Genomic DNA, 24,753 nt, shown 5'->3' on the forward strand with positions numbered 1-24,753 from the left:
TAGAGAGAGAGAGAGAGAGAGAGAGAGAGAGAGATCACCAGCAGGGGAGGAGCAGAGAGAAAAGGAGAGAGAGAGAATCTCAAGCAGGCTCCTCCCTGTCAGTGCAGAACCCAATGCAGGGCTCGAATTCATGAACCATGAGATCATGACCTGAGCTAAGATCAAGAATTGGATGCTTAACTGACTGAGCCACCCAGGTGCCCCTAGTCAATATATTTCCTAAACCCATAAGATAGGAATATATGATAGGTACTCTTCAAGGCAATCTGGACACAGCAGTGAACAAAACAAAATAGACTCAAGGCCAATGTTCCTTTTTTTATTTTAGTAAAAATGAGAGAGATAGTAAACAATGATATATGGTGCTTATAAATACTATGAAGAAAAGTAAATCAAAGTAAAAGACAATAGTGTATTGGTGCTATTTTAGATGAGGTCAGAAATGGTCTCTTTGGGAAGGTGAGATTTAAGAAGAGATTTTATTGAAATGAGAGAAGTAGGCATATTACAAGCAGAAGGAGCAGCACATGCAAGGGCCCTGAGCATGACTGAGTGTGATGCATTCCTAGAATAGGAAAAAGGTAAAAGTATCTGAAGGGCAAAGACTGCAAAGGAAGACTATTGGTAACTGGGATTGGAGAGGTGATCTGGAGCCATGGTTAGGAATTGCATTCAAATTTAGATTGGTAACTATTGGAGGAATTGTTTTAAAGGATCACTGTGGCTATGCAGAGCCCATATTATGGGTGATCTGAACAGAAGGGAAGCAAGGAACAGGTAGTTTTGAGGAAGTACAGGTAAGAAGCATGGTGGTACAGACTACGGTAGCGGTGCTGGACATGGTAAGTATACATCTAAGAAAAGAAACAAATTATGATTATATAGCTGGATGCAGACCCACAAAATGAATACATCCCCCATGTGGGAGATAAGTTTAGGAATTCTGTATGCTTGCGCCAATGGGTTAACAAGTCTTAGTAGGCGGAAAGCCTCCATAGGACAAAAGCGCCCAAGGTTAGTCATTAAGTAAAACAAGGCTTAGGGTTGAAAGCCGCCTCCACAGGACAAAAGCATCCAAGAACAGTTAGAGGTGGAAAGCCGCTACAGGGCCAAGACACCCAAGGTTGGCTAGGTTAGTTAGTGAAAGTGTGCCTTGTTAGCCTTGAGACAGCTTGCTCCAGCAATCTTAAACTTTGGAGATAACAGCTACTCAGCTGTATCGCCTACAGAGAAACATTGTCCATCTGGCATTGGGTGCCAGTATATCATTGTGCTTTAATCTCAACTCCTAATGCCACTCGGCCCCCAAACCCTTTGCTTCTTACACACACAAGTTAATGGTCACTAACTTATTTTTTTCTGCATGTCAACCACATATGTAAAACCTTAAGATCTCAATAAATACAGAGATAAAACCCCTGTTTGGGGCTCTTGTCTTCTCCCAGACATTAGCCTCTCCTGTTCTCATTTCTGCCATCTGCTCTCGTGCTAGACAAGAGAGAACTCCAAACTCATAGTCTGCAAAACCCCAGAGTAACCAGAACCCCTAAACAAAAGTAGAGCACTGCCAGCCTCCAGAATGATCACCACAAGAAACTATCTCCGCACAAAAGTGACCATGCTTCCAATTGTTAATACTGTAGGTTCATATTGTCCATTTTTCTTTTATTTAGTACAGTAAAACCTTGGATTGTGAGTAACTTGTTCTGTGAGTGTTCCGCAAGATGAGCAAACATTTCTAATAAATTTTAACCTGATAAATGAGTGATTCTTGCAATATGAGTAGTATGTGATGCCGAATGTCACATGATCACAACAGAGCCAATGGCTCTTGAAATTTGCTTTGAAAGATTAGTACTTTGGATTGCAAGCATGTTTCTGGAATGAATTATTCTCTCAAACCAAGGTTTTACTGTATTTTGTTTTTTTGTGATTCATTCATTTTATTGCATCTAGCATATTTTATTTACTCTCATTACAGTATAATATGTCATGGTATATTTATTTACATTTAGGTTATTACTAATTTATGAAATTCTTATGAAATTTCATAAGGACTCATATCTTTGGGGTTTATTATTAGTCATAGAATTGCTAATCATGTGATACTGACAATTTTCCAAGATGATTGTACCAAAGTATATCTTACTGATGGTGTCTGAGAGTTCTGATTGTTCTACATCCTCACCAATAATACACATTCTCTGTCTTTTTTCTTTTTAGCCATTCCCGTGGGTCTGTACGTTCATATAACATTGGAATTTAATTTACGTTTTTCTGATATCTGGTAAAATAGGCAAGATTTAGTTGTTTTGAGGGCATTGATTCTCCTTCAATATGAAGTACTCTTTCAAATTTTTCGTCCATTTTTGTATTCTTTTTTTTAAATTTTTCTTAATGATTTGTATGAATTTTGAATATATTTGTAAAATATCTTTAATCTGAATATTTCCCTTTCTGTGCCTCACTTTAAGGGTGTCTTTTGACGAACAGATGTTCCCAATTTTAACTTTAATGATGTCCATCTTATTAATTATTTCCTTAGTGATTAATTCCTTTTTGTACTTTTATTTTTAAAGCCTTTGCCTACCTCAAGTTCAGAAAGACATTTTCTTATATTTTTTTCTAAAAGCTATGTAGTTTTAGTTTCAAAGGGGAGCAGAAGATACCACTTCAAAATGTGCCTCTTTGGCAGGAGGATTATTATAGGCTGATTATTTGTAAGAAATAACAGACATAGGAAAAACTCTGAAAACTGTGTAGAAATTATCCTTTTGTAAAGAGACCTTGACATTTATGAAAGAAAGCTCCATTTATAAGGGTGTCTCCTTCTCTGTACTAGGAAGAGGAAGATGTCCAAATATCTAGAAATTCTTATCAATGGAGAAGATAAGGACTTAAATATGTAAAACAGCCATATCCTTGATTACTGTGCTTTGTCTGGTAACCTTCCCCTTACCCCAATATCTTCTTTGGACTTTAACTAGGGGTCATATTTAAGGTGGTGGCTTGGGTCATTTTAGAAGGTGTAACCAAACCAAAGGTGAGTCCATCCACCAGAAAGGAAGAAAGCCAATAAAAACTGACATGGAACTTTTGCAGTGAAGAAAGATAGGCAATTTATGAGTGTGACATCACCCAGGAGAATGGGGACCTAATGCTCAAAAGTTCCCAAATCCCCATTGACTTGCAAGTGAGTGTTTTCTTCTTTAAGTTTATGTATTTATTTTGAGAAAGAGAGAGCATGAGCAGTGCAGGGGCAGAGAGAGAGGGAGAGAGAAAAATCCCAAGCAGACTCTGCACTATCAGCACGGAGCCTGACACAGGGCTCAAACTCACAAACTGTGAGTTCATGACCTAAGCCAAAACCAAGAGTCAGATGCTTAGTCACCTGAGACACCCATGTGGTTAAGTTTTTAAGGAGAAATTTTGGAGCTTCCTCACCTCCTGTGAAGGTGGAGACCATTGATTGGAAGCCCAGGAGGTCATGCTAGCAGGTGCTCATCTGGTGTCACTTCATCTAGTCCCCTGGAAGTCTTGAACCTCTCAAGAGACTTGGAATCTGAAAATATCTTTATTCTTTATGTTAGAGTTGTTTTTTTGTTTTTTTTTTTAGGTAAACCTGGTGATTATATCTTTGGGGTGATTACTTTTAAGCTAGTGAGGCTGCATTCCTTCATGTGCCTTTGAATGGTAGGTAAGCACTCCGTCTCTTGAATGTAGGCCTGCATATTCCTCGGCCAGTCCTGTCCAAGGGGATGATATGACCTTTAATGTTCTCTGAACTGACAAGATGGACTTTGTCTTCAAGAGTTACTCAGTTTTCAGGGGTGCCTGGGTGGCTCAGTGGGTTAAGCATCCGACTTTGGCTCAGGTCATGATGTCAGGGTCTGTGAGTTCGAGCCCCGCGTTGGGCTGTCTGCTGACAGCTCGGAGCCTGGACCCTGCTTTGGATTTTGTGTCTCCCACGCTCTCTGCCCCTCCCCGCTCACGCTCTGTCTCTCTCTATCAAAAAAATGAATAAACGTTAAAGAAAATTAAAAAAAAAAAGTTACTCAGTTTTCTGTTATCAGTGGCTATGTCTGAGTAGTGAGATTAAAGTGATTTTTCTTTTTCTTTATTTTTTGTACATTTTTGACACATTTCTTTTAAATAAAAAAAATTTGATAATTGAAAAAAATTGTTACTCAATTTTCTATGTATACAGGCAGTAAACATATTATTAAACTCTGTTTTTGTTTTTTTCATGTTAATCTGTCTTTTATTACTGGGGTGGGAGGGTCTCAGCCAAGAACCTAGAAAGGTAGAAGAAAAGTAATTTTCTCTCCCTCACATTTTCATATTTTTTAACTAGTTTTTGAGTATTGTAAGGTAGAAATAAAGATTCACTCTTTTCCTTATGGATATCCAGTTGACACAGCATTATTTATTAGCAGATTGTCTTTCTCCTGGTGAATCACATAATTCATATATAAATTAGGTAAAATAGTATATGTTGGGTCTCTCCCTAATGTCAGTGGTGAATCCCATTGCCTAGTTTTGGTTCTTGAATTAAGTCAAAAAGGCATTCAGAGCCAAACTCTTAAGCAAGCAAGTGTTTAATAGTAGTTTAAGGGAAAGCACATTCTTGAGATGGCAGAGAGTGCAGGCCCAGAGGTGGGAGCTGCATCAGGGATCAGGGTTGTCTTTTCTTTTTATTTGAATAGGTTATGGGTCATAGCTCGGGTAGTTCCTGGCTAAAGTTGCAGCCACTTATCTAAGGGACTCCTCATACTGTCAGGATGGGGAGTTTTTGACTCTACGTGGTCCTTATTGAAACTGTCATGGCAGACTTCCCTCCCAGGGTGGGGGTCAAAACCACAATGTAAATGTATTATAATGAAGCTGTAGGCAGTGGTTATAGGGAAGAACACATGTGCATCCTCTGGGGTCTGTCCCTGCTTCTTGGACTTTGCTTCTGTCCTTTTATTAGTCAGAAAGCACTTGCTCCCTGCTCATATCTAAGTAACTGCCTACTTTATCACCTAGCCTCTGCTTTTTTTCTCCTCTTCTTTCTTTTGTATCTGTATATTTCCTTGTGCCAATACTACCCTGTCTTAAATCATGTAATTGCAAAATCAGTTTTAATATCTAGTAATATCTACCTTTGTTCTAAATTAGCTCGACTATTCTGTTTAGATACATTTATTTTTTTATAAATTTGATTTCTGTATTTTTGGCAACTTGCTTGAAAATAGTCTTCAATTCTCTATAATTAATTAAATTTTCATCTTTCAGAATAGTACATGTTGAATAAAAATAACAGCAGTTTTAATAAAATTATCAAATATTTAAAATTGTGACAAATGTTACATAAGTGATAGACTTAAAATTAGGTAATAAAGATAAGTATCAGCCAACATTTAAATCTTTCATATGCATTTGATTTTCTTCCTTTGGTTTTTATGACATTTTAAGTTTAAGTCAAAAACTATAAATGCTATAGTAAAATTTCTTGTAAATAAACTTGTAAAGAAAAAACACTTTTGTTTATCTTTACTCACTCTCCACTACTTCACTCACACTTAGAACACTCCACAGCGAGGCACCCGGTGGCTCAGTTGGTTAAGCATCCAACTTCTGCTCAGGTCATGATTTCATGGTTTGTGAGTTTGGGAACCCCATCAGGCTCTGTGCTGACAGGTCAGAGCCTAGATCCTGCTTCAGATTCTGTGTCTCCCTTGGTCTCTGTTCCTCCCCGCCCCCCCCCCCCCCACAGACACACTCTCTCTCTCTCTTTCTCTCAAAAATAAACATTAAAAAAAAAACCACTCCACAGCACTTCTGACACTAGATATGTGAGGACTCACCCCTCCCCCAGCAATTCTGTGACACCATCTTGATCTCCTACAATTGTTACAGCTTTGCTGTAAAAATCAGAGATTCCTACAGCCCTGGCTTGGGTTTGATGAATTTGTTAGAACAGCTCACAAAACTCAGGGAAATATTTTACTTACTAGATTACCAGTTTAGTTATAAATGGATATAACTCAGGAACAGTCAGATAAGAGGAATGCATAGGGCAAGGTATGTGGGAAGGGACATGGCTTCCCAGAACCTCTCTGCTGGTCAACTTGAAAGGTCTCTGAATCTCATCGTTTTAGAATTTTTTAGAGGTTTCATTACATAGGAAGATTGATTAAATCACTTGACCATTGATGATTAATTCAATCTTCAATGTCTCTCCCCTCTCTGAGGCGTCAGGGGTTGGTGGAAAAACTTACAAATGTTTAATCACATGGTTATTTCTCTTGGCAGCCAGTTCCCATCTTTACAGGCTGCCAAAAAGTCATTAATTAACATAAACCAACCTGGTTGAAAGGGGCTTGCTATGGATGGCCAAAGACACTTATTTCAGCTTCTTGCTCTGGAGAGATTTCAGAAACTGGGGACAAAACTAAATATTCTAGCAAAGGATGACCCTATGATTCTTCTATAAAAATTTCAAGGTTTTCAGGACCTATGTGCCACAAACAGTGGACAAAGACCAAATATGTATTTCTTTTTATAAATCACAAAATTCAAAGATAAATAATTTGGGGTTTATTGCATTATAAAATATCAGATGGACAACTTTAAATCATTGTCAGTGTTAAAAATCGATGAGAATTTGAATTCAGACTCATCACAAAATATTTTCCAAAGAAAGTTAATAACACAATTTCTTTTCAGAACTCAAAATTTTAGTAAGAAATTAAAATAAATATTTCTGTCATTTTTAAAATTAATTTTGTCTTCAGTTCTAATTTTATAATTTTCTTTGAGAGATTGGCATCAGAATAATCAGGAAATGACAACAACATTCATCCAGTTTCTTCAGAGAAAATATCTGGAATCATCTCTGATTTATGTGTTTACATTCTTATCTAATCAATCAGCACATTTATTCAGTTCAATCAACATAATGCATATGGAATCTATCTGCTTCTCATCATCTTCACCTTTACCATCCATATTCAGCCACCTGGACTCTGGCAAATGCTTAATTGGTCTAAATTCCTCTCTTGGAGAAGTCTATTTTCCACAAAACAGTGAAGACTTTAAAAAATCATAGTCGGATCATGTCAAAATCTTGCTCAAAGCTCCCAGTAATAAACGTCATGACACATTCAGGTTTGAATCCAAATGCTCACATGGTCTGTGATGAGGTTCGGGATACATTGTCCCCACATATAACACCTTGACATATTGAGGATGTTAAGCTGAAGAATTTTGAGAAAATGGCAGAAGCAGGAAGGTCACTTTTAATTTTCCTTTCCTCACTCTTCTTCCCTGAAACAAGGCATGAAATTCTCATGTGAGAGGAGCCCTCCCCCTACACAGATTAAGGAAGGTATGTTTATCACCAGAGACATGGAAATTGGGGCTGAGAAATCTGTATCAACAAACCTTACTAAAGTAACTCTTATCTTCTCAGATACTTCTTTACCATTTGCTGTTCCTAGCCCACACCCCTGTGTTTTGTCAATTCTTCACAAATTTATTATTTATTTGCCTAAAAGGTTATAAAAGCATCTTGCTCTGGTTACTACCTTGGGTCTTTATTTTCTTGAGAAGGCTCCCATATACATGTAAACATTTAATGACATGTGTCTGCCTTTCTCTTGTTCACCTGTCTTCATTAGTTTTCAGACCCAACCAGGGACCATAAGAGGGTTAAGGAAAACTTTTTCATCTCCTGCACCTATAGGATGTTACTGCCTGCTATCTCTCACATAGTATCTTTCCACTATTTCTTAGGTCACCATGTGCTTTCTGTATCAGTCTTTTTATCCTCTCTAAGTATGTGAAGCATACTCCCACCTCGGGTCCTCTGTATTTACTATTTATTCTTTTTGAAATGTTTTCTCCTGAGATATTTGCACAACCTTTTTTTTTTTAATTTATATCTCCTCTTAGATGTCACTGATGCAGAGAAGAACCTCACTCAATCTGAAATAGCACCAGTTTGAAATTCCTAACACTTTCTTGCATACTATTCATCTACTTTTTAAAAATTGTTATTGTATTTATTGTCAATTTAAATGTAAGCAGTGTGAGGATAGGACAACCTCCGTTCTGTACATTGTCCCCTGATGTTTAGAATAGAGCCTGGAATAGAAAAGTGTCTAATAAATATTTGCCAACTACATGAATGGATCATGCACCCTTACTTTTTAGAAGTTTCTAACTCTGAAAACGCAAATGCATATACCTATTGTTCTATCTTTAATAAGTTCAAACATATAAGTTAAAGGATATTCAGATATATACAAGGCATTATCCACTTTCCAGGAAATATTACTCAAGTTGAGTAGACAGATGTTAAAAAGAAAAGTGTAAGCCCCAAATGGCATCACCTTGGTCAAGTTACCAATCAAAACTTAATACCTAACCAGTTTTGCAGTTTTAACCTCCCTAAGAAATGTAAGTTTTAACCAATTAGTTAGAAATTTTCTGATAAGAACCAATGAAGTAATATGTCACACAGCCCCCTTGCAATCCCCAAAGGAAGATGAGATAACCTGCATGATAAAACCTTCCATTTTCTCCAACTCCTTTGCGCACCCCTCTCCTTGCTTGATGTGATGCTGCTCAATACAATTGTTGAATAAAGCCTATTAGATCTTCAAATTTACCCAGTTGAGTTTTGTTTCTCAACACAGACAAATCAACTGTAATTGTACAAAATAATGAGATAGAGGCTAGCACATGGTTTTGGAATGAACCCAGTAAGAGAGGCCCCTCATCTAGAATAGATCAGAATGGATTCTCAGGAAAGGTGATGCCTGCATTGATTATTAAAAAAAACTCAAAATTATTTTTCACTCCAATCTTATTTTCTAATTTCTCTTTTTTTAGCCAGCTAAGGTATTTTTTGGCTTGACATTGTATTTTCTAAAGTATTGCTAAAAATGTTATAGATTATATCAGGTGAAGATTGGTAGAACCGAAAAACTTCCTCTGAATCAATACTAAATTACAAATTGTTAATCATTGTGTTTAGGTTCCTGACTAGCAGAATACCTACACAGAAATAACATTATCTAAATCATTCAGTGGTGTCAATGAAAAAAAAATGTGTCATTTGAAAAAGAAAGAATTACTTTCCTGGAGGCAAGATAAATCATATTTGCTCTTTCTTGCTATCGACAAAGCCTATCATGTTGTCATAGAAAGAAATTTGTTTGACAAGCATGTGTCTTACTTGTGATTTCTTTTAAAAACCAAGAACATTTCCAAGATGCATTCAGTGAGTTTTAATAAGAATTCTTGTTATCTTCAATATCTGAAAATTTTTAATGTGCATAACATATCAAAAATATGATCACAAACCACGTGTTTTCAACTTCAGTCACTATTTGAGCTGAATAAAACTGACAGGATAATAATATAAATGAAAGAAAACAAATTCAGAATAAAGATTCAAAGACGTATTTCAATGTAGAGAACTTTAAGCTTCAGGTTTGGCATAAATAGTAATCATTCTCATTGAAGAAATAAAAAGAATTGGAGCATTGAATGCTAAGTTCTATAAATTCTTCGCAAGAGTAAAGTAGTATTGAAATAGAAAAGAAAAGGGGTGTGGAGAGAAAATAGAAGCTTTTCTTATTTGTATAAAACTTTATAATTTATCCATTCAGAATAATAACCAAATAAACCAGAATAAAAGTAAGGATTTTGAAATTTTTCTAATTAATGAAATATAACTAAAGATAGTTTAGACAGTTGGGGAGCAAGAATTCCTGTCCCCTTCAAGAAGTCCTTCTGGCCAAACTAAGAATCAAATTGACACGAGACAGATTAACAGGAGAAAATAAAATGTAATAGTGTGCATATGGGGAATCCATACAAACATGGAAATGCCACAGAAAATTAGGGAAAATGAGATGTGCATATCATTCTGAAATAAGGAGAAGGATGTAGGGGTCTGGGACTTCAGAGAAAAAGAATGTACTTCACAGGGTGATGAGAAGAGCAATGTTTGATAATTAGATGTTTACCTTGCCCTAAAGATGGGCCATTCAGCTAAAAATTATCTCTGCTAATAACCCTTATTCTTGTAAAGTTCCCCAATTTAGTTTAGTCTATGTAGTAAGGGAGGGACAAAAGTTCTTAGGGTCTTCATTGCCTTCAACTCTACATAATCTTCATGTCAATGTGGCTCATTTTGGGGTGGCTGCCTTCAGCCCCTACAAGAAATACTTCAGATTTTTTGTGGCCAAAATTATATGCTCTCATAGACTAATATCTAGAAGTTCCTAAACAACTGCTTTTTATTTTATGTTATGTAGGCAGTAAAAGAGACAACTACTTATTGTCTTTTAATCTAATAATTCTCCCTCCCCCAAGATTGAAGGGTATGGTCCTAACTAACATGTTTTGATTGACAAAAGTTTAAATTTAAATTTAATTGATAGGGGTACCTGGGTGGCTCAGTAGGTTGAGCATCTGACTCTTGATTTTGGTTCTGGTAATGATCTCATGGTCATGAGATTGAGCACCACGTCTGGCTCTGTGCTGACAGTGCAGAACCTGCCTGGGATTCTCTCTTCCTCTCTCTCTGTCCCTACCCCCATCATGCACATGCAAGTTCTCTCTCTCTCTCTTTGAATTAATAAACATTTTTATAATTAAGTTTAATAGATAACTCATCTTAAGATATACAGTGTAAATCTAGGCAGATAGATTTTAACTCAAAATGTGGTATTCCTTAACTTGACCTTATAGAGGAGGAATAAAAATTTTGCCTCTACCCTTCTAAATTCTTGGCTGAAACTCCCTATAATAAAGTCAAATTAACAAGAGAAAAACAAACAAATTAATTATACTGTATTCTTTATGTATATATAAATGATACTCAGAAAAAAAATTGGATCAATTCCCTGAGATGACACAAGCCACTACCTTAAATACTAGCTTAAACTCAAAGACTAAAGGAAAAGGTGTTTGTGTTGGGGGAGGGAGGGATACTTTGCAGGAAGGTGAGAGGAGGAAATGTTTGGTAAACAAATAATTATCCCACTTTGAAGACAGATCTCTCAGGTAAAAAAAGCTATGTCTTAAAAAAGTTAGGACTCCTTCAAATGTAAATTTCCTCTACAAATGTAAATTTCTCTCATAAAGAATAACTGCTGTTCCTTTTTTTTTTTAAGAAAGCTCTACACCCAGTGGGGCTCAAACTCAAGACCCTGAGATCAAGAGTCACATACTCCAAGACTGAGCCAGCCAGGTGCCCCACTTCTACTCTATTTTCAGAACTTGTCTTGGGTCTGCAGTTTCTCAAAATAATCAGCTCAAATATTCCTTACAGCAAAGAAGTATACTTTGAGGTGGCATATTCTGCTATACAACAAACTTTACTTTGACTTGATTCACTTTCTTGTTTTGGAAATGTCTCCAATGTCAGCAATCTTTTCATTCACATAGCTTCATCGCACAGCCCTACATGCAAAAGTGAATCAGGCAAAATGAATCAAATCAAAACCAAATACAAACAACTAAGACCTTTACTTAATTCCCAATCTGTTTTTTTCCTCATTCAATTCTCAATGGCTACAATCTAGTTTACAAAGTTACAGAGGGCTTATTTTCCAAATTTCTTAGTTGCATTTTTATTTTTTATTTTTAGACAGAGAAAGAGTAGGGAATAAGGGTAAAAGGAAACAGCGAGAGAATCTTAAGTAGGCTCCATCCTCAGTGAGGAGCCAGATGCAGGGCTCATCCCATGACTCTGGGATCATGACCTGAGCCAAAATCAAGATCCTATGACCAAGCCACTGAGGCATCCCTCTTAGCTGCAATTTTAAAGTTCTACACCTCCTGTTTCAATAAGGACAAACTCTCCTGGTGCTCTTTTTCACCTCGATGGCAGTTTTTCTGCTATTGTTCTCTTGGACATCTTTTTTCCCAGCCCCCATATCACTGACTTGCTGTGACCATGCTACCGAATCTTCCTGGAAGACCTCATCCTTCCTCACTGTTCCATGGACTACTCACATCCCACTGGTATCCAAATTGTTTCCTCTAACTCATGTTTCTCCTTGATGCTGTTAATATAATTGTCTGAAGGAGTATTTTAAATTCCATTTAGTAGTGTTGTCATATACCTAATTACCTAGGGCAGAAATCTGAGTGATATTCTTAAATCCTTCCTTTGTCTTACACTTGTTAAAAGTCGAAACAAAAGCCCAAAATAGAGTTGCTTATGCTAAGCCTTATGTGACCAACCTGAGACTTGACTTAATTACAGTTTAGTCTCTCCCAGAAATAGAACCATAAGCCAGTCAATCTGGAGTTGCTCTATCAGCACTAGGTAAGTAATCAGCTTCATAGATCCCTTCCATCCCCTAAAGAAGAGTAAGCCTGCAATAGCAAGCCTGAGTTTTTGGCAATATAACTTCCTTGTTCCCACTCCCTTCTGCCTGTAAGTCTTTCGTTTTGTACAGCTTCATAGAACTCCTTTCTATCTGCTAGATTGGAGGCTGCCTGGTTTGAATTGATTTTTGCTCAAATGAACTCTAAAAACTTTTAATATGACTTAGTTTATCTTTAACAGTCTTAAATGAATCCACTACTTTCCTATTCTTTGTACATTTTAAAACTGAAAATTATTTTCATTACTTTTAATTTACCATAACATAGTCATAGTCTCTGATCTGAACTTCCTTAACAGCCCCTTTATAAGTGAGAACAAGTTGTCCTGCTGACAACAACAGTTTAGTGACCAGAACACTGACTTAAAATTTACAAGTTTACAGTCTTTAAAAATCAGATATCACGGGACCCCTGGATGGCTCATTCGGTTAAGCACCTGGCTTTTGATTTCAGCTCAGGTAATGATCTCATGGTTGAGAGATGGATCCCTGTGTCAGCAAGCTATCAGCATGGAGCCTGCTTGAGATTCTCTCCCTCTCTCTCCCTCTGCCCCTCCCCTGCTTGTTCTCTGTCTCTCAAAATAAACATTAAAAAAGAAATCGGATATCACTTAAAATCCAGACTTTCATTTTATCTTAAATAATTAGATAATGGGAATCATTGTCTGATTTACACATTAGTTGCATATTTAAACTGCTGTAAAAAGGAGATCAGATCTGAAAATAAAATAACTTAAGTATATTATATTATTGCTTTCTTAAGTAGCCGTATATATATATATATATATATATATATAATTTTAATGTTTATTTATTATTGAGTGAGAGAGAGAGAGAGAGACACAGAGAATGAACAAGGGAGGGGCAGAGAGAGAGGGAGACACAAAATCTGAAGCAGGCTCCAGGCTCAGAGCTGTCAGCACAGAGCCTGACGTGGGGCTTGAACTCACAAACCGCGAGATCATGACCTGAGCCAAAGCCGGTTGCTTAACCAACTGAGCCACCCAGGTACCCCAACCATATATTTTTTAAAACTGAAAAAATATGGTAAAAAATATAAGAGGAGGATAGACAGTTGTTCAAGTTTATATTGGAAAGGTGAGAGTAAAATTTCTGGTGATAAAAACATTTTTTCTTAAACCATATAATATTAAAAAATTCAAATCTTCCTCAAAATATGCAAACAACATAATAATTACTAAAACTAATTTTCCCTAATTTAAGTATATCATTGTTTATTTTATTTGTTATCTGTTGAAGGACACTGGTTGTTTGCAGATTTTCGAAGATAAAAATTGATATAAGAAATATTTTTGAAACTTAGGTAAAAATAAATTTTCTTATTGTTCCTAATACATCCTCAGGAAATTATCTTTAGTTCAGATGTAAAAATATATTATCTACAAATAATAATAATTTTGCTTCTTAGGTTTGTTCTTTTTAATTTCTCTTCTATGGGCTTATTGCTTCCTAAATATATTAAATAATTATGCACGCTCATAATTTGTTCAGGACTTTAAAGTATATATTTGTTTTACTATTTTGTACTAAACTATCATGTTAAGGGCATGCCATATATGTATATTGATGTTGAATTTTGTTCAACTCTTAAGATTATATGATATTTCTTTTTTATTTTTTTTTCAACGTTTATTTATTGTTGGGACAGAGAGAGACAGAGCATGAACGGGGGAGGGGCAGAGAGAGAGGGAGACACAGAATCAGAAACAGGCTCCAGGTTCTGAGCCATCAGCCCAGAGCCTGACGCGGGGCTCGAACTCACGGACCGCGAGATCGTGACCTGGCTGAAGTCGGACGCTTAACCGACTGCGCCACTCAGGCGCCCCTGATAGTTCTTTTTTAAATTTACTTTTTGCTCTATTAGAAATGAGCAAAATACATTCTTGTTAATGACTACAAATGGTTGTGGAATAATAATCTGATAGGGTAACAATGAATTATATTTATTAATATTTTATTTAAAATGTTTGCTTTGATTTTTATAAGTGAGATGGCCAACATTTGAAAACATTTAGAACAGTTAATGGTATACAGTGTTTTATATGTGCTTTAACTACTTTTTAAATGTATGAGTTGTGTTCATCCTCGATCTCTTGATTTAAAAACTCCATAAAATGTCATATCATATTTCAATACACACACAACAAAAAACTAGCCTACTTCCTCCTATATCTAATCTCATACCCTATCTTTTCTTCCTGAATTTTTCATTGGGGTTGGTAGCAATATAAGTTTTATATTTTCTCCAAGAAGCTTTATAACTGAAGTTTTATGTTAATACCACCATGTCTTGTTGTACCCAACTTAGGTATAATATACTGACTCTTTAAGAATAAAGATTAGAAAATTAACACATCTTCAATTCTTCACATCCTCTGTGCATCATAGACACACAGACACACACACACACACACACACACACACACACACTATGCTAATATTTTAGAATCAATATTTATAATATCCCCCATTTCTACTTAGACTATTGATATTTTAAGCTCATTATCTCTATTTAGATAGATGTAATATTCTTTATTGTTATTTTCACCAAAGAACTTATTTTATGTCTTGGTTGACTAAAATCTATTACATGCATGCCAAATAAAAAATTTCTCTGAATCTATAAGTAAATAGAACTACAATATGATTCCTTTTTTTCTTTTAATGTTTATTTTTGAGAGAGAGTGAGAGAGAGAGAGAAAGCATGAGCAGGGGAAGGGCAGAGAGACAGGAAGACACAGAACCTAATGCAGGCTCCTGGCTCTGAGCTGTCAGCACAGAAACTGAAGGGGATGGAGGGTGGGGGAGTTGAACTCAGAAACCTGAGAACAAGACCTGAGTCGACATGGGATGTTTCACCTACTGAGCCACCAAGTGTCCCTGCAATAGGATTCCTTTAAGCAAAGAAAATGTTGGTCCTTTTAAATTAAGATTTTAGGCTTTTCTAGTTGACTGGTAAAAATAATATTAATAATAATGTGTGAATGTGGTTCTTTACTATGTCAGATGTGGTAGCTTAAGGTAATTGCCCTGTATTTGTGCTCAAAACTCCTCATTACCTGGAATCTGTCACTTATAATAATTCTTAGTAAAAATTTCAAAGTCTTCTTGTTTGTAATAATTTTCAAACATAAGTTACTCTTTTTATACTCCATCATATTATGATACCACTTGTATTCTTGTGTGTGATTCATTATGTGTTGACATTGTGTCAACAAATAAAAATTTCAAAATAAGAGACTTAATTCCCCCAGTTGAAAATGAGGAGCTTGGTATCTCTCTTTTCCCTTTTTCTTCAGAAAAAAAAAAGTAATATAAATCCTTTTGAAAACTAGATAGGCTCTTTGTCAAGGTGATGACCCAGGAATGTCTTTTTCAATGGTTAAATTACCATCTCGAAAATGTAGAGTCAAGTGACATAGCATTCCTGTTTCCCAGTGCCTATGAAAGTAGTCCAGAGAGTTTGGGGGACATCTTGCTCCAAGTTGCAAAACTACCTCCTGTCATAAAGATATGAAAAATTTGTTTCTCCTGTAGATAAAGCCTAAAGTTTAGCTAACATACACAGTCACCCCAATTACCAGATGAAACTAGGATGAACTATGTGTAAGAAATGGTGTTATCAAGTACTTTTACATAACAACTAGTCACTACTTATTTTGAAAACATACATATAATGGTTGTATCTTCTTGGCTACACCAAAGGGTGACAATTTTTTCCATCTTTTCATTCTCTTAATAGATTGCCTATAATGTGCATCACACTCTGGTTTACTGCTTACTTAATAATAAAAGTATTTTCTTTCTCCACTACCTTTGTGGACAGGTTTTCTAGGTTAGGAGAAGGTTTTGTTTTTAATTATATTTCCCCAACAAACAGTTTTATACATTTTTGTAGATCAAATGCTACAAATTATGAAGTGTAAATATCTTCTTTTCAACATCTGCGAAAAATATGAAAACATACACTGGAATTTTTGTTACAGTATTTATTAGTGGAAATGTCTAATTTACTTATGAAGAAAATCATTTGTCCACATATTCACAGATTCCTTTAAAAAACTAAAAGCATGAAGCATTTACTCTTATGAAAAGGTCTATATTTGACTCCTGGTATCTGTGTGAGGGGGTAAGATAAATAAAGCACAGACCTTGCCTTAAAATAACTTATAAACTCCTGAGAGATATATTCTTTCCTGAGGTAGGGAAAGTCATTGAATATATTATAAGAGAGAGTGAAATAAGCACTATTAGTCCACCTACTTTATAAAATGTCCAAGAGTGATTACCCTTTTAGCTCATAATAATCTCTTTGTAATACCTATTTTACTAGAAAAAATTATGATACTTATTATGAATGAGATTGAAAAACTAATGCTAAAGGTAAATAGCCATATATGATGGATGATCCTTTCATATTAAATAAATAACACTACATTTCAGGGAATTCCAAAAGATCAAGCGAGATCTCTAGTCGATCCTGAGATGTAGAATCACTCAGAACCACATTCATGGGATCCTGAATTACCACACTTTCAGCAACATGATATACTGCTGGTTTGAATGGGAGTGAACTTCCTGTCAAGCTTTGGTTATAACTAAACTCTTCTGGAAAGTGCACTAAAATTTAAAGTGTTAAAAATGTTTTATTGCAAAAAAAGAAAATATGATAAATTAATGTGTGCATTCCTATCAGTCAAATCATGAAAGAATAAAGTACTTGTATTTGCAAAAAAATCATATTCAAATGTTTATTAGCATGTTATGGTTACTTATAAAATCTAAATTGGAAACACAGAAGAGACTAGGAAAAATGCTTATTGGAATAATTTAATTAATATGAATGATACAACAGAAATTGCAAAAATTCTACATTAGGAAACATTTGTTTTTAAATTTTGTTTTTAAGCAACCTCCACACACATCGTGGGGCTTGAATTCAAAACCTTGAGATCAAGAGTTGTAGGCTCTACTGACTGAGCCAACCAGGCATTCTTAAACTAGGATATGAAAACAAAAAAATGGAAATAAACATGTAAATCTTATAAAATGTTGTTTCTGTAATAAATCCCACCCCCCAAAAAAATAAGAAGAGGAAGGAGTGTGATTTCTTTTCATCACTGCAAAGAATTTGGAGAATTATACTGTCCAATTAAACTATCATACTAAGTACCAGACTGAAATGTCAGCTTCAGAACATGCTTATTTCCTTATAGCTCAAGCAGTACTTAAACTATAGAAATATAAAATGATTTTAATAATGTGTACCTGTTATTTTAAAGATATGTATTTGTTGACTAGTAACTTGCATCTCCTTGGCTGTTGTTCCCCTGCAATCAGGATTCTAGAATCATCTTGTCACTTCCTGTGTGATAAACTGAGATAGGGAGTAGTAACAATATTTGAGATAAACTTTTCTTACATTTTTTACTAATATGTATTATAGTGTACTTAGCTGCAAGTACCAAGTTATGAAATAAGTAACAAGCTTAAAGTTTATATTATATTAAGATGGTAGAAAATTACATAGAAATTAGGCATAGGTATGCACACAGTTTCTTTTGGAATGTTTTTTACATTAAATTGGCCACATAGTAGTATGTGTGTTTTTGTGGTGTTCCCCCACTGCCACAATCAAAATAGAGACTTAGCAATGATTTATTTGAGTGTAAGTTTATTTTGGAAGTAAAACCTAAAGAAAGAAAAGAAGAACCAAAGAACCAATAAGGTTTCTATTTAGCGTTAATAGGTTTACACAGCCTCATCTCAAAGCAGTCACACCATAGAAGCGTGTCACAGAAAAGTTAAAATATGATTCAATGGGCCTTCAGCTGTGTGATTTACAAAATATATTTATTATTTCATTACTTGTTTGAAATTTCTTTAAAAGACAGTAAAAAAAAAGCCTAAGTTAAAATGTGAGATAATACATTGAATCACTTTACTAAAGGATAAATGATGGGGCACCTGGGTGGCTCAGTCAGTTGAGTGTACAACTCTTAGTTTTGGCTCAGGTAATGATTTCACTGTTCATGGGTTTGAGCCCCGCATTGGGCTCTGTACTTTTTCTGCCCCTCCCCCCCTCAAAATAAATAAATAAACATAAAAAAAAAAGGATAAATGTATTTTATCAAAGCCTTTCCTAGGGACAAATTTTTAAGCAAGAGGAAATATATACAAGAAAATGAAAAGAAAAAGAAATGATTATGCTGAGGAGAATAAAGAAAAAGTTCTACTTAAAAATAATATGTGGGTGAGTGTGGAGGTAAGAGAACGTGCTCTATAAATATATATGGATGGTTCCCAATATCACAAGTATTTTTGTTCCACTATTTGTATTAAATATTTCTATCATCTTAGAGGAATTTGGTTTGCTTATTATGTATTGTGTCACATTTTCTCAATCTCATGTCTGATTTTAGCCATGTATTCAGTTTATACTTGTCTATACCAGGCCCATGAGCCCCCCTGTTACTTTGTGCTGTGATGTTTCTCCAATGCAATAGATGTCTTCAGGAACTCTCTCTCTAGGCAGACATGTAGAACTTTGAAAGGTAGGAGATTTTTTGCACAGAGTAGATCTAAACCGATGGGAAATGAGAACTGACTAACAACTATTTTTCCTGTTAATCATCGACTCTCAGATGGATAGTTTGAAAAACATCCAATGTGCTCTTTTAAAATCTCAAGTGGACTGAGCCCCAGTTTCCCTTAGAAGTGACCAGATGACGCACTCTTATCAAAGTTTCATCTTTGCTCATGTTCCCCTGAGGCTACTTCCAAAAGAATCTTCATGCATCTAAATTCTTGTCACAGGCCCTACTTTAATAATGGTAGTTAAGCAAGACAGGCTGAGACTTAAGCATTACCACCCGCCAATATTTAGTATAATTTTAGTATAGAAATGCTATTTATACCACACTTCTTAATTCAAGTGTTTCCTCAAATGATTCTACAATGTTTTGCAATCTTTCTACTATTTATGTTTTACATCTTTATGGTAAATGGAAAATCTTATACATGGTATTTGTATATTTTAATACAGCATTTGGGTTATTATGTTTTGGTGTTTGCTTAATTTTGTTCCTTATTTAAATAATAATTTAAGTTTAAATTTAATTAAGTAATTAATTTTAATTATTGATTTTAATTTAATAATAAATGTATTATATTTTTTTAAAATTTATAATTAAGTTATTTTATGATAGAATTCTTGGTACTCTAAGTTAAATATAATTATCAAAACAAAACTATTATAGATCACCTATTAAAAGTTTTGGTGCTTGGTTGGGGCGCCTGGGTGGCTCAGTCGGTTAAGCGACCAACTTCAGCCCAGGTCATGATCTCACAGCTCATGAGTTTGGGCCCTGCATCAGACTTTGTGCTGACAGCCTGGTGCCTGGAGCCTACTTCGGATTCTGTGTCTCCCTCTCTCGTTCTCTGCATGTCCCCAGCTCATGCTTGCACTCTGTCTCTGTCAAAAATAAATAAACTTAAAAAAAATTAAAAAAAGTTATGGTGCTTGGCAATGGTGTAACAGGTTTGGAACAAAATCCTGCCGTTATTAACCCTTATTATTGTTTAATATGCATGAATAAATTAGGTGAGAAAAGAGAGGGGTAATCTGAGTCAATCGCTTTTAGCTAGTCTCATATTTAAAAATATTTGGCTTATCTGAGTTGTTTTCCTAATGGTTATAAATCCTGATCTTAAAGCTAATAGCTATTAGACACATTGTTCACATTGTTCCATTGAGAATTATTTACCCACTACTCTATCTGAATTGTTTACTCACTACTCTATCTGAATTAGGATAACTCTCTTTCCTGTTACTCTGATATTTCCTGTCTATAGCTCTTATAAATAGCTGCTATCATATAGTACATTTATAGGTTATATTTCCCCCACTGGAATATGAGCATGGTGAATACAGGGCTTTTGTGCTGTTTGTTCATGGAAAACAGTAGATACTGAATTAATATTTGACATTTAATGTTTATTTACTTTTGAGAGAGACAGAATGTGAGTGGGGGAGGGACAGAGAGACAGGAAGACCCAGAATCCTAAGCAGTCTCCAGGCTAGCAGCAGGCTAGCAGCAAAGAACCAGATGTGGGGCTTGAACCCACGAACCCATGAGATCATGACCTGAGCCGAAGTCGACCACCTATCTAACTGAGTCACCCAGGTGCCTCAATACTTGACATTTAAAAGAATGAATAAATTTTCACAAAACCTTTGAAAAGAGATTGTTTATATTCCTGTTTCCCAGTGCAAAACTTCATGTTTCTGAACAGTTAAGCTAATTTTTCAAGTCCACTCTGTTTATAAAAGTTGAGAAAAACGTTGATAACAGGTATAACATGATCTAATGTTAAATCTATATTTTTTTACTACACCATCCTGACTTCAAGATTTAGCAATGTACCAATAAATGGCCTTATTCTATAGGGGTTTTTTAATGTGCTTGAGTGAGTGTGGGGTGCCTGAGGGATATTACATTCGCTGCCTAGATATCTGGCCCAACTTAGACCTATCTCATAATTAATTGGAGATTCTCAAAGTACAACAGAAACTTTATAAAACTCAATGTATTTTATGTTAAGGTTACCTACTGTGATCTTTTCTAAAATGTGAAACTGAATGAATATTTCATTAGACATTTTAGAAAGAAGCTCTGAGTAGCAGAGGTATGGCATATGCTATGTCAAAGAAATAGTAATATAGATGACATTGAGATGCTGACATTGTAAAATATTCATGACAATATAAGTATCTATTAAGAAGTTGAAATCATAAAAACTTCTTACAGTGGAAATACATTCTCTTGTCTCACTTAAGATTATACAATAAGATGCCCACAGTATACTTGATTTGGCACATTCTCTAATATTTTTGATGCTCTCAGACTATGTCAGGGAAAAAGGCTAGGTATTCATAAAAATATATTCTAAGGTAGGATTCTAAACAAATTGTATCTTTCTAAAACTTTTCTTAATAATACTCTACTGAAGGTGAACCTTCCCTGGGCTTCCCAACTTCATAGACATTTGTTCTCTGCCTCTTTGTCTCTCTCAATCTCTCTTTCTCTCTCTCTCTCTCTCTCTCTCTCTCTTTGTCACACACACACACTCACACACACACACTCAGACACACATACACACATACACATGCGTGCGTGCACACACACACACACAACCAAAAAAACCCTTTATTCTATACCCTTTAACTCAGTAATTATAACATTTACACATTTTTTAAGTTGATTGATTGATTGATTGATTGATAATATGAGTGGGGAGGGGGCAGAGAGAGAGAGAAGAGAGAAATCCCAAGCAGGCGCCATGCTGTCAGCACAGAGCTTGACATGGGGCTTCGACCCACAAACCATGAAATCAAGACCTGAGCTGAAATCAAGAGTTGGATGCTTAACCAACTGAGCTACCCAGGCACCCCTGAAAATTTTTAAATGTACAGTATCTTATCCCTTACAAAGAACTTCCTCATAACTATTTCATCTGAGGCTCCCCAAGCAACTATACAATGGGATATCTCTAGATGAGAAAACGGAAAGTTTAAAAGGTTTGGTATGTTCTCAAAAATTCATGTTTAGGAGATGTCAAACACTGAGCTCAAGACAGTCTTTCTGATTCTAATTCTAATAGTGAACATGAATTCTATAAGCTATAGCTTTGGTTTCTTTTCCTCCTCCTACTCCTCTTTCTTCTCTCTGTCTCTGTCTCTGTTTCTTTTCTCTCTCTCCACCTTGTCTTTCTCTCACACATGCACATACACCCACTTATACAAAATTTGATATTTCATTTCCTCAGGAAGTTATAGTTTGATTTGGGCATTTTCAGCCTTCCCTAAACTAAAAACAAATACATATTTCTCATGCTGAAGTATTAATCATACACAACCTTATTACCAGACATCTGGTGATTAGTTTAGTAAAAAGCTAACATTAAAATATATATATATTTATTCATTTATTTTGAGAGAGAGAGAGAGAGAGAGAGAGCGAGCAAACAGGGGAAGGGAAGAGAGAGAGGGAGAGAAAATCCAAAGCAGGCTCTGCACAATCTCATGAATCATGAGATCATGACCTGAGCTGAAATCAAGTCAGATGCTTAACCTACTGAACTATCCAGGTGCCCCAAAAGCTAACATTTTGAATAGGTAATGCCCAATATTTTAAAAGATGGGATATTGTAACTTATTAACATATTAAATAAATGCTATTATCATCTCATTTTTAGAAATGGAAAAATTGAGGGTGAGAGAGTTTTTATTCACTTTTTTTAATGTTTATTTTTGAAAGAGAGAGAGGCACAGACCGCAAGCAGGAAAGAGGCAGACACAGAATCCGAAGCAAATTCCAGGCTCTGAGTTGTCAGCACAGAGCCTGATGTGGGGCTTGAACCCATGAACCATGAGATCATGACCTGAACTGAAGTGAGACACTTACCTGGCTGAGCCACCCAGGCACCCCAAGAATGAAGAGTTTTTAATTTGAGCAAGATGATATAGTTTAAATGACTTACTAGTATTTGTGTTCAGGTTTTTCACACCTTTGTCTTGAACTTATATCTAATTCTACACCTGTTGTTTATTGCTTTCAAGAGTTCATTTCCTTCACAACAAACTGTTTGTTTCTAGATATATTTGCTGTATTTTACTTTATGGTTACTAATGGAAAGTATTGCAATTGTTTTCAAATATATTTATTTAATGTACATTTCATTGGGGTTAAAACTTAATTAAAACTTAAATAGGGGCACCTGGGTGGCTCAGTTGGCTAAGCATCGGACTTAGGCTCAGGTCATGATCTTGCGGTTTGTGAGTTTGAGGCCCACGTCAGGCTCTGTGCGGGCAGCTCAGAGCCTGGAGCTTGCTTCACATTCTGTGTCTGCCTCTTTCTCTGCTCCTTCCCTGCTCATGCTCTTTCTGTCTCAAAAATAAATAAACATAAAAAATATTAAAACTTATATAACCATATGCACTCTTTCTTTTTCGAACATCAGTAGTATCACGACAGTTATTTTTTTTAATTTTTCATTAAGATAGAAAGTTAAACATCAGCTTATAGTAGAGGTATACACAGATTCACAGTGAAGCTAATGAAGTTTAAGCTTCAAGATTCTCTATATCCATGGGTTTCTTGCAAGACACTTTGTTTAGTTTTATATTATTTTTCTTAAAGAAAAGCCTAAAATAGTACAAATTTAAAAGTCTTCCCATAAAACCTTGTGTTCTCTTTTATCCAGGGTTAAGTTTGTTAAAGAGTTCTTAGAGAACTACATGTTTGGATTAGGAAACCCAACAGGAAAAGAGAGCATTGACTAGAAAGAAATAATGCATAGATTTAAATTCATGGTTCGCTGATGAACAAAATTGTTGTCTTTTATTTTTTTTAATTGTACTTTTTATTTAAGAGTGAGGAGGAAGAGGAAAGATAGATTCAAGTGACAGTTTAAATATCACATTCATATAAAGGCTACTCTTTGTACACTACCTGGGGTATATTCTGTCCTCCTGGACCACTTAGTCTTATCCAAAATTAGGAATGATCTCGGGTTCTGCCTTACTTGTAAGCTGACAAATAAGACTACCACAGTTTCCAGGTTGTTAGCAGAGACAAGAGACCCCTGGGCCCTTTTTATTCACAGAAAGCAGCAGAAACTTCCTGTTTGCATTTATTTCCCCTGCCCCTCATGTTCCATGGGAGCAATGTGGAACGGCCCAGGTGGGTTATGCATAAGCAGAAACTTTGTATGCTAGCCAAAGAAATCCAATCATAAGAAATGCCAGTATTTTAAGGGGGTCACATTCAAGTCTGCCAAAACCTTGGCCTCGAGGGAGTTATCTTGATTACTTTGGACGGCAAACAAATCTGCCCTCTGCCCTGTAGATAGACATTCTTTCCACTTCCCGCGTAAACTCGGTATGCCATTTTGAAAAGATAGTCTGAAACAAAAACTTTCAGTGTCTTTGCTCAGAAGATGTGCAGAAATTTAAGAAACAAATAGAGAATTATCCCCCAATAATCATTATCATTCTCTGTTATTTTCTTTGTGATGTAAAATTTCCCACAAATTTAGATACAGACTGATTGTATCCATTATGACACGTGGACATCAGAATCTGTTTAATCGTTGGGTGACAACTCATCTCAGGCATCATGTTTTGGCAAACTGACCAATCAATGTCAGCCCCTTACTTCTGAAAGTCAGCCAATCAAGAATGGATTATGTCTAATCATCTCACCTATGTGTGGTAACTGATTAACAGCCATCTCATCTGAGTAACCATGCTTCTGCAGATGATGTTGACTTGCTG

General features: G+C 35.6%; 1 protein-coding gene across 1 annotated transcript in view; it reads left to right on the forward strand.

Moving 5' to 3' along the window:
- Positions 1–806: 806 nt before the first annotated feature.
- Positions 807–24,753, forward strand: part of LOC106986961 (migration and invasion-inhibitory protein-like) — a 121,144-nt gene continuing 97,197 nt past the window's right edge. The window contains 1 exon segment of the mRNA XM_053223364.1: positions 807–842. Within this exon segment, the coding sequence (XP_053079339.1) occupies positions 807–842 (36 nt within the window).

The sequence above is a fragment of the Acinonyx jubatus genome, chromosome B2, assembly GCF_027475565.1.
Source record: "Acinonyx jubatus isolate Ajub_Pintada_27869175 chromosome B2, VMU_Ajub_asm_v1.0, whole genome shotgun sequence".
Classification (NCBI taxonomy): domain Eukaryota; kingdom Metazoa; phylum Chordata; class Mammalia; order Carnivora; family Felidae; genus Acinonyx; species Acinonyx jubatus.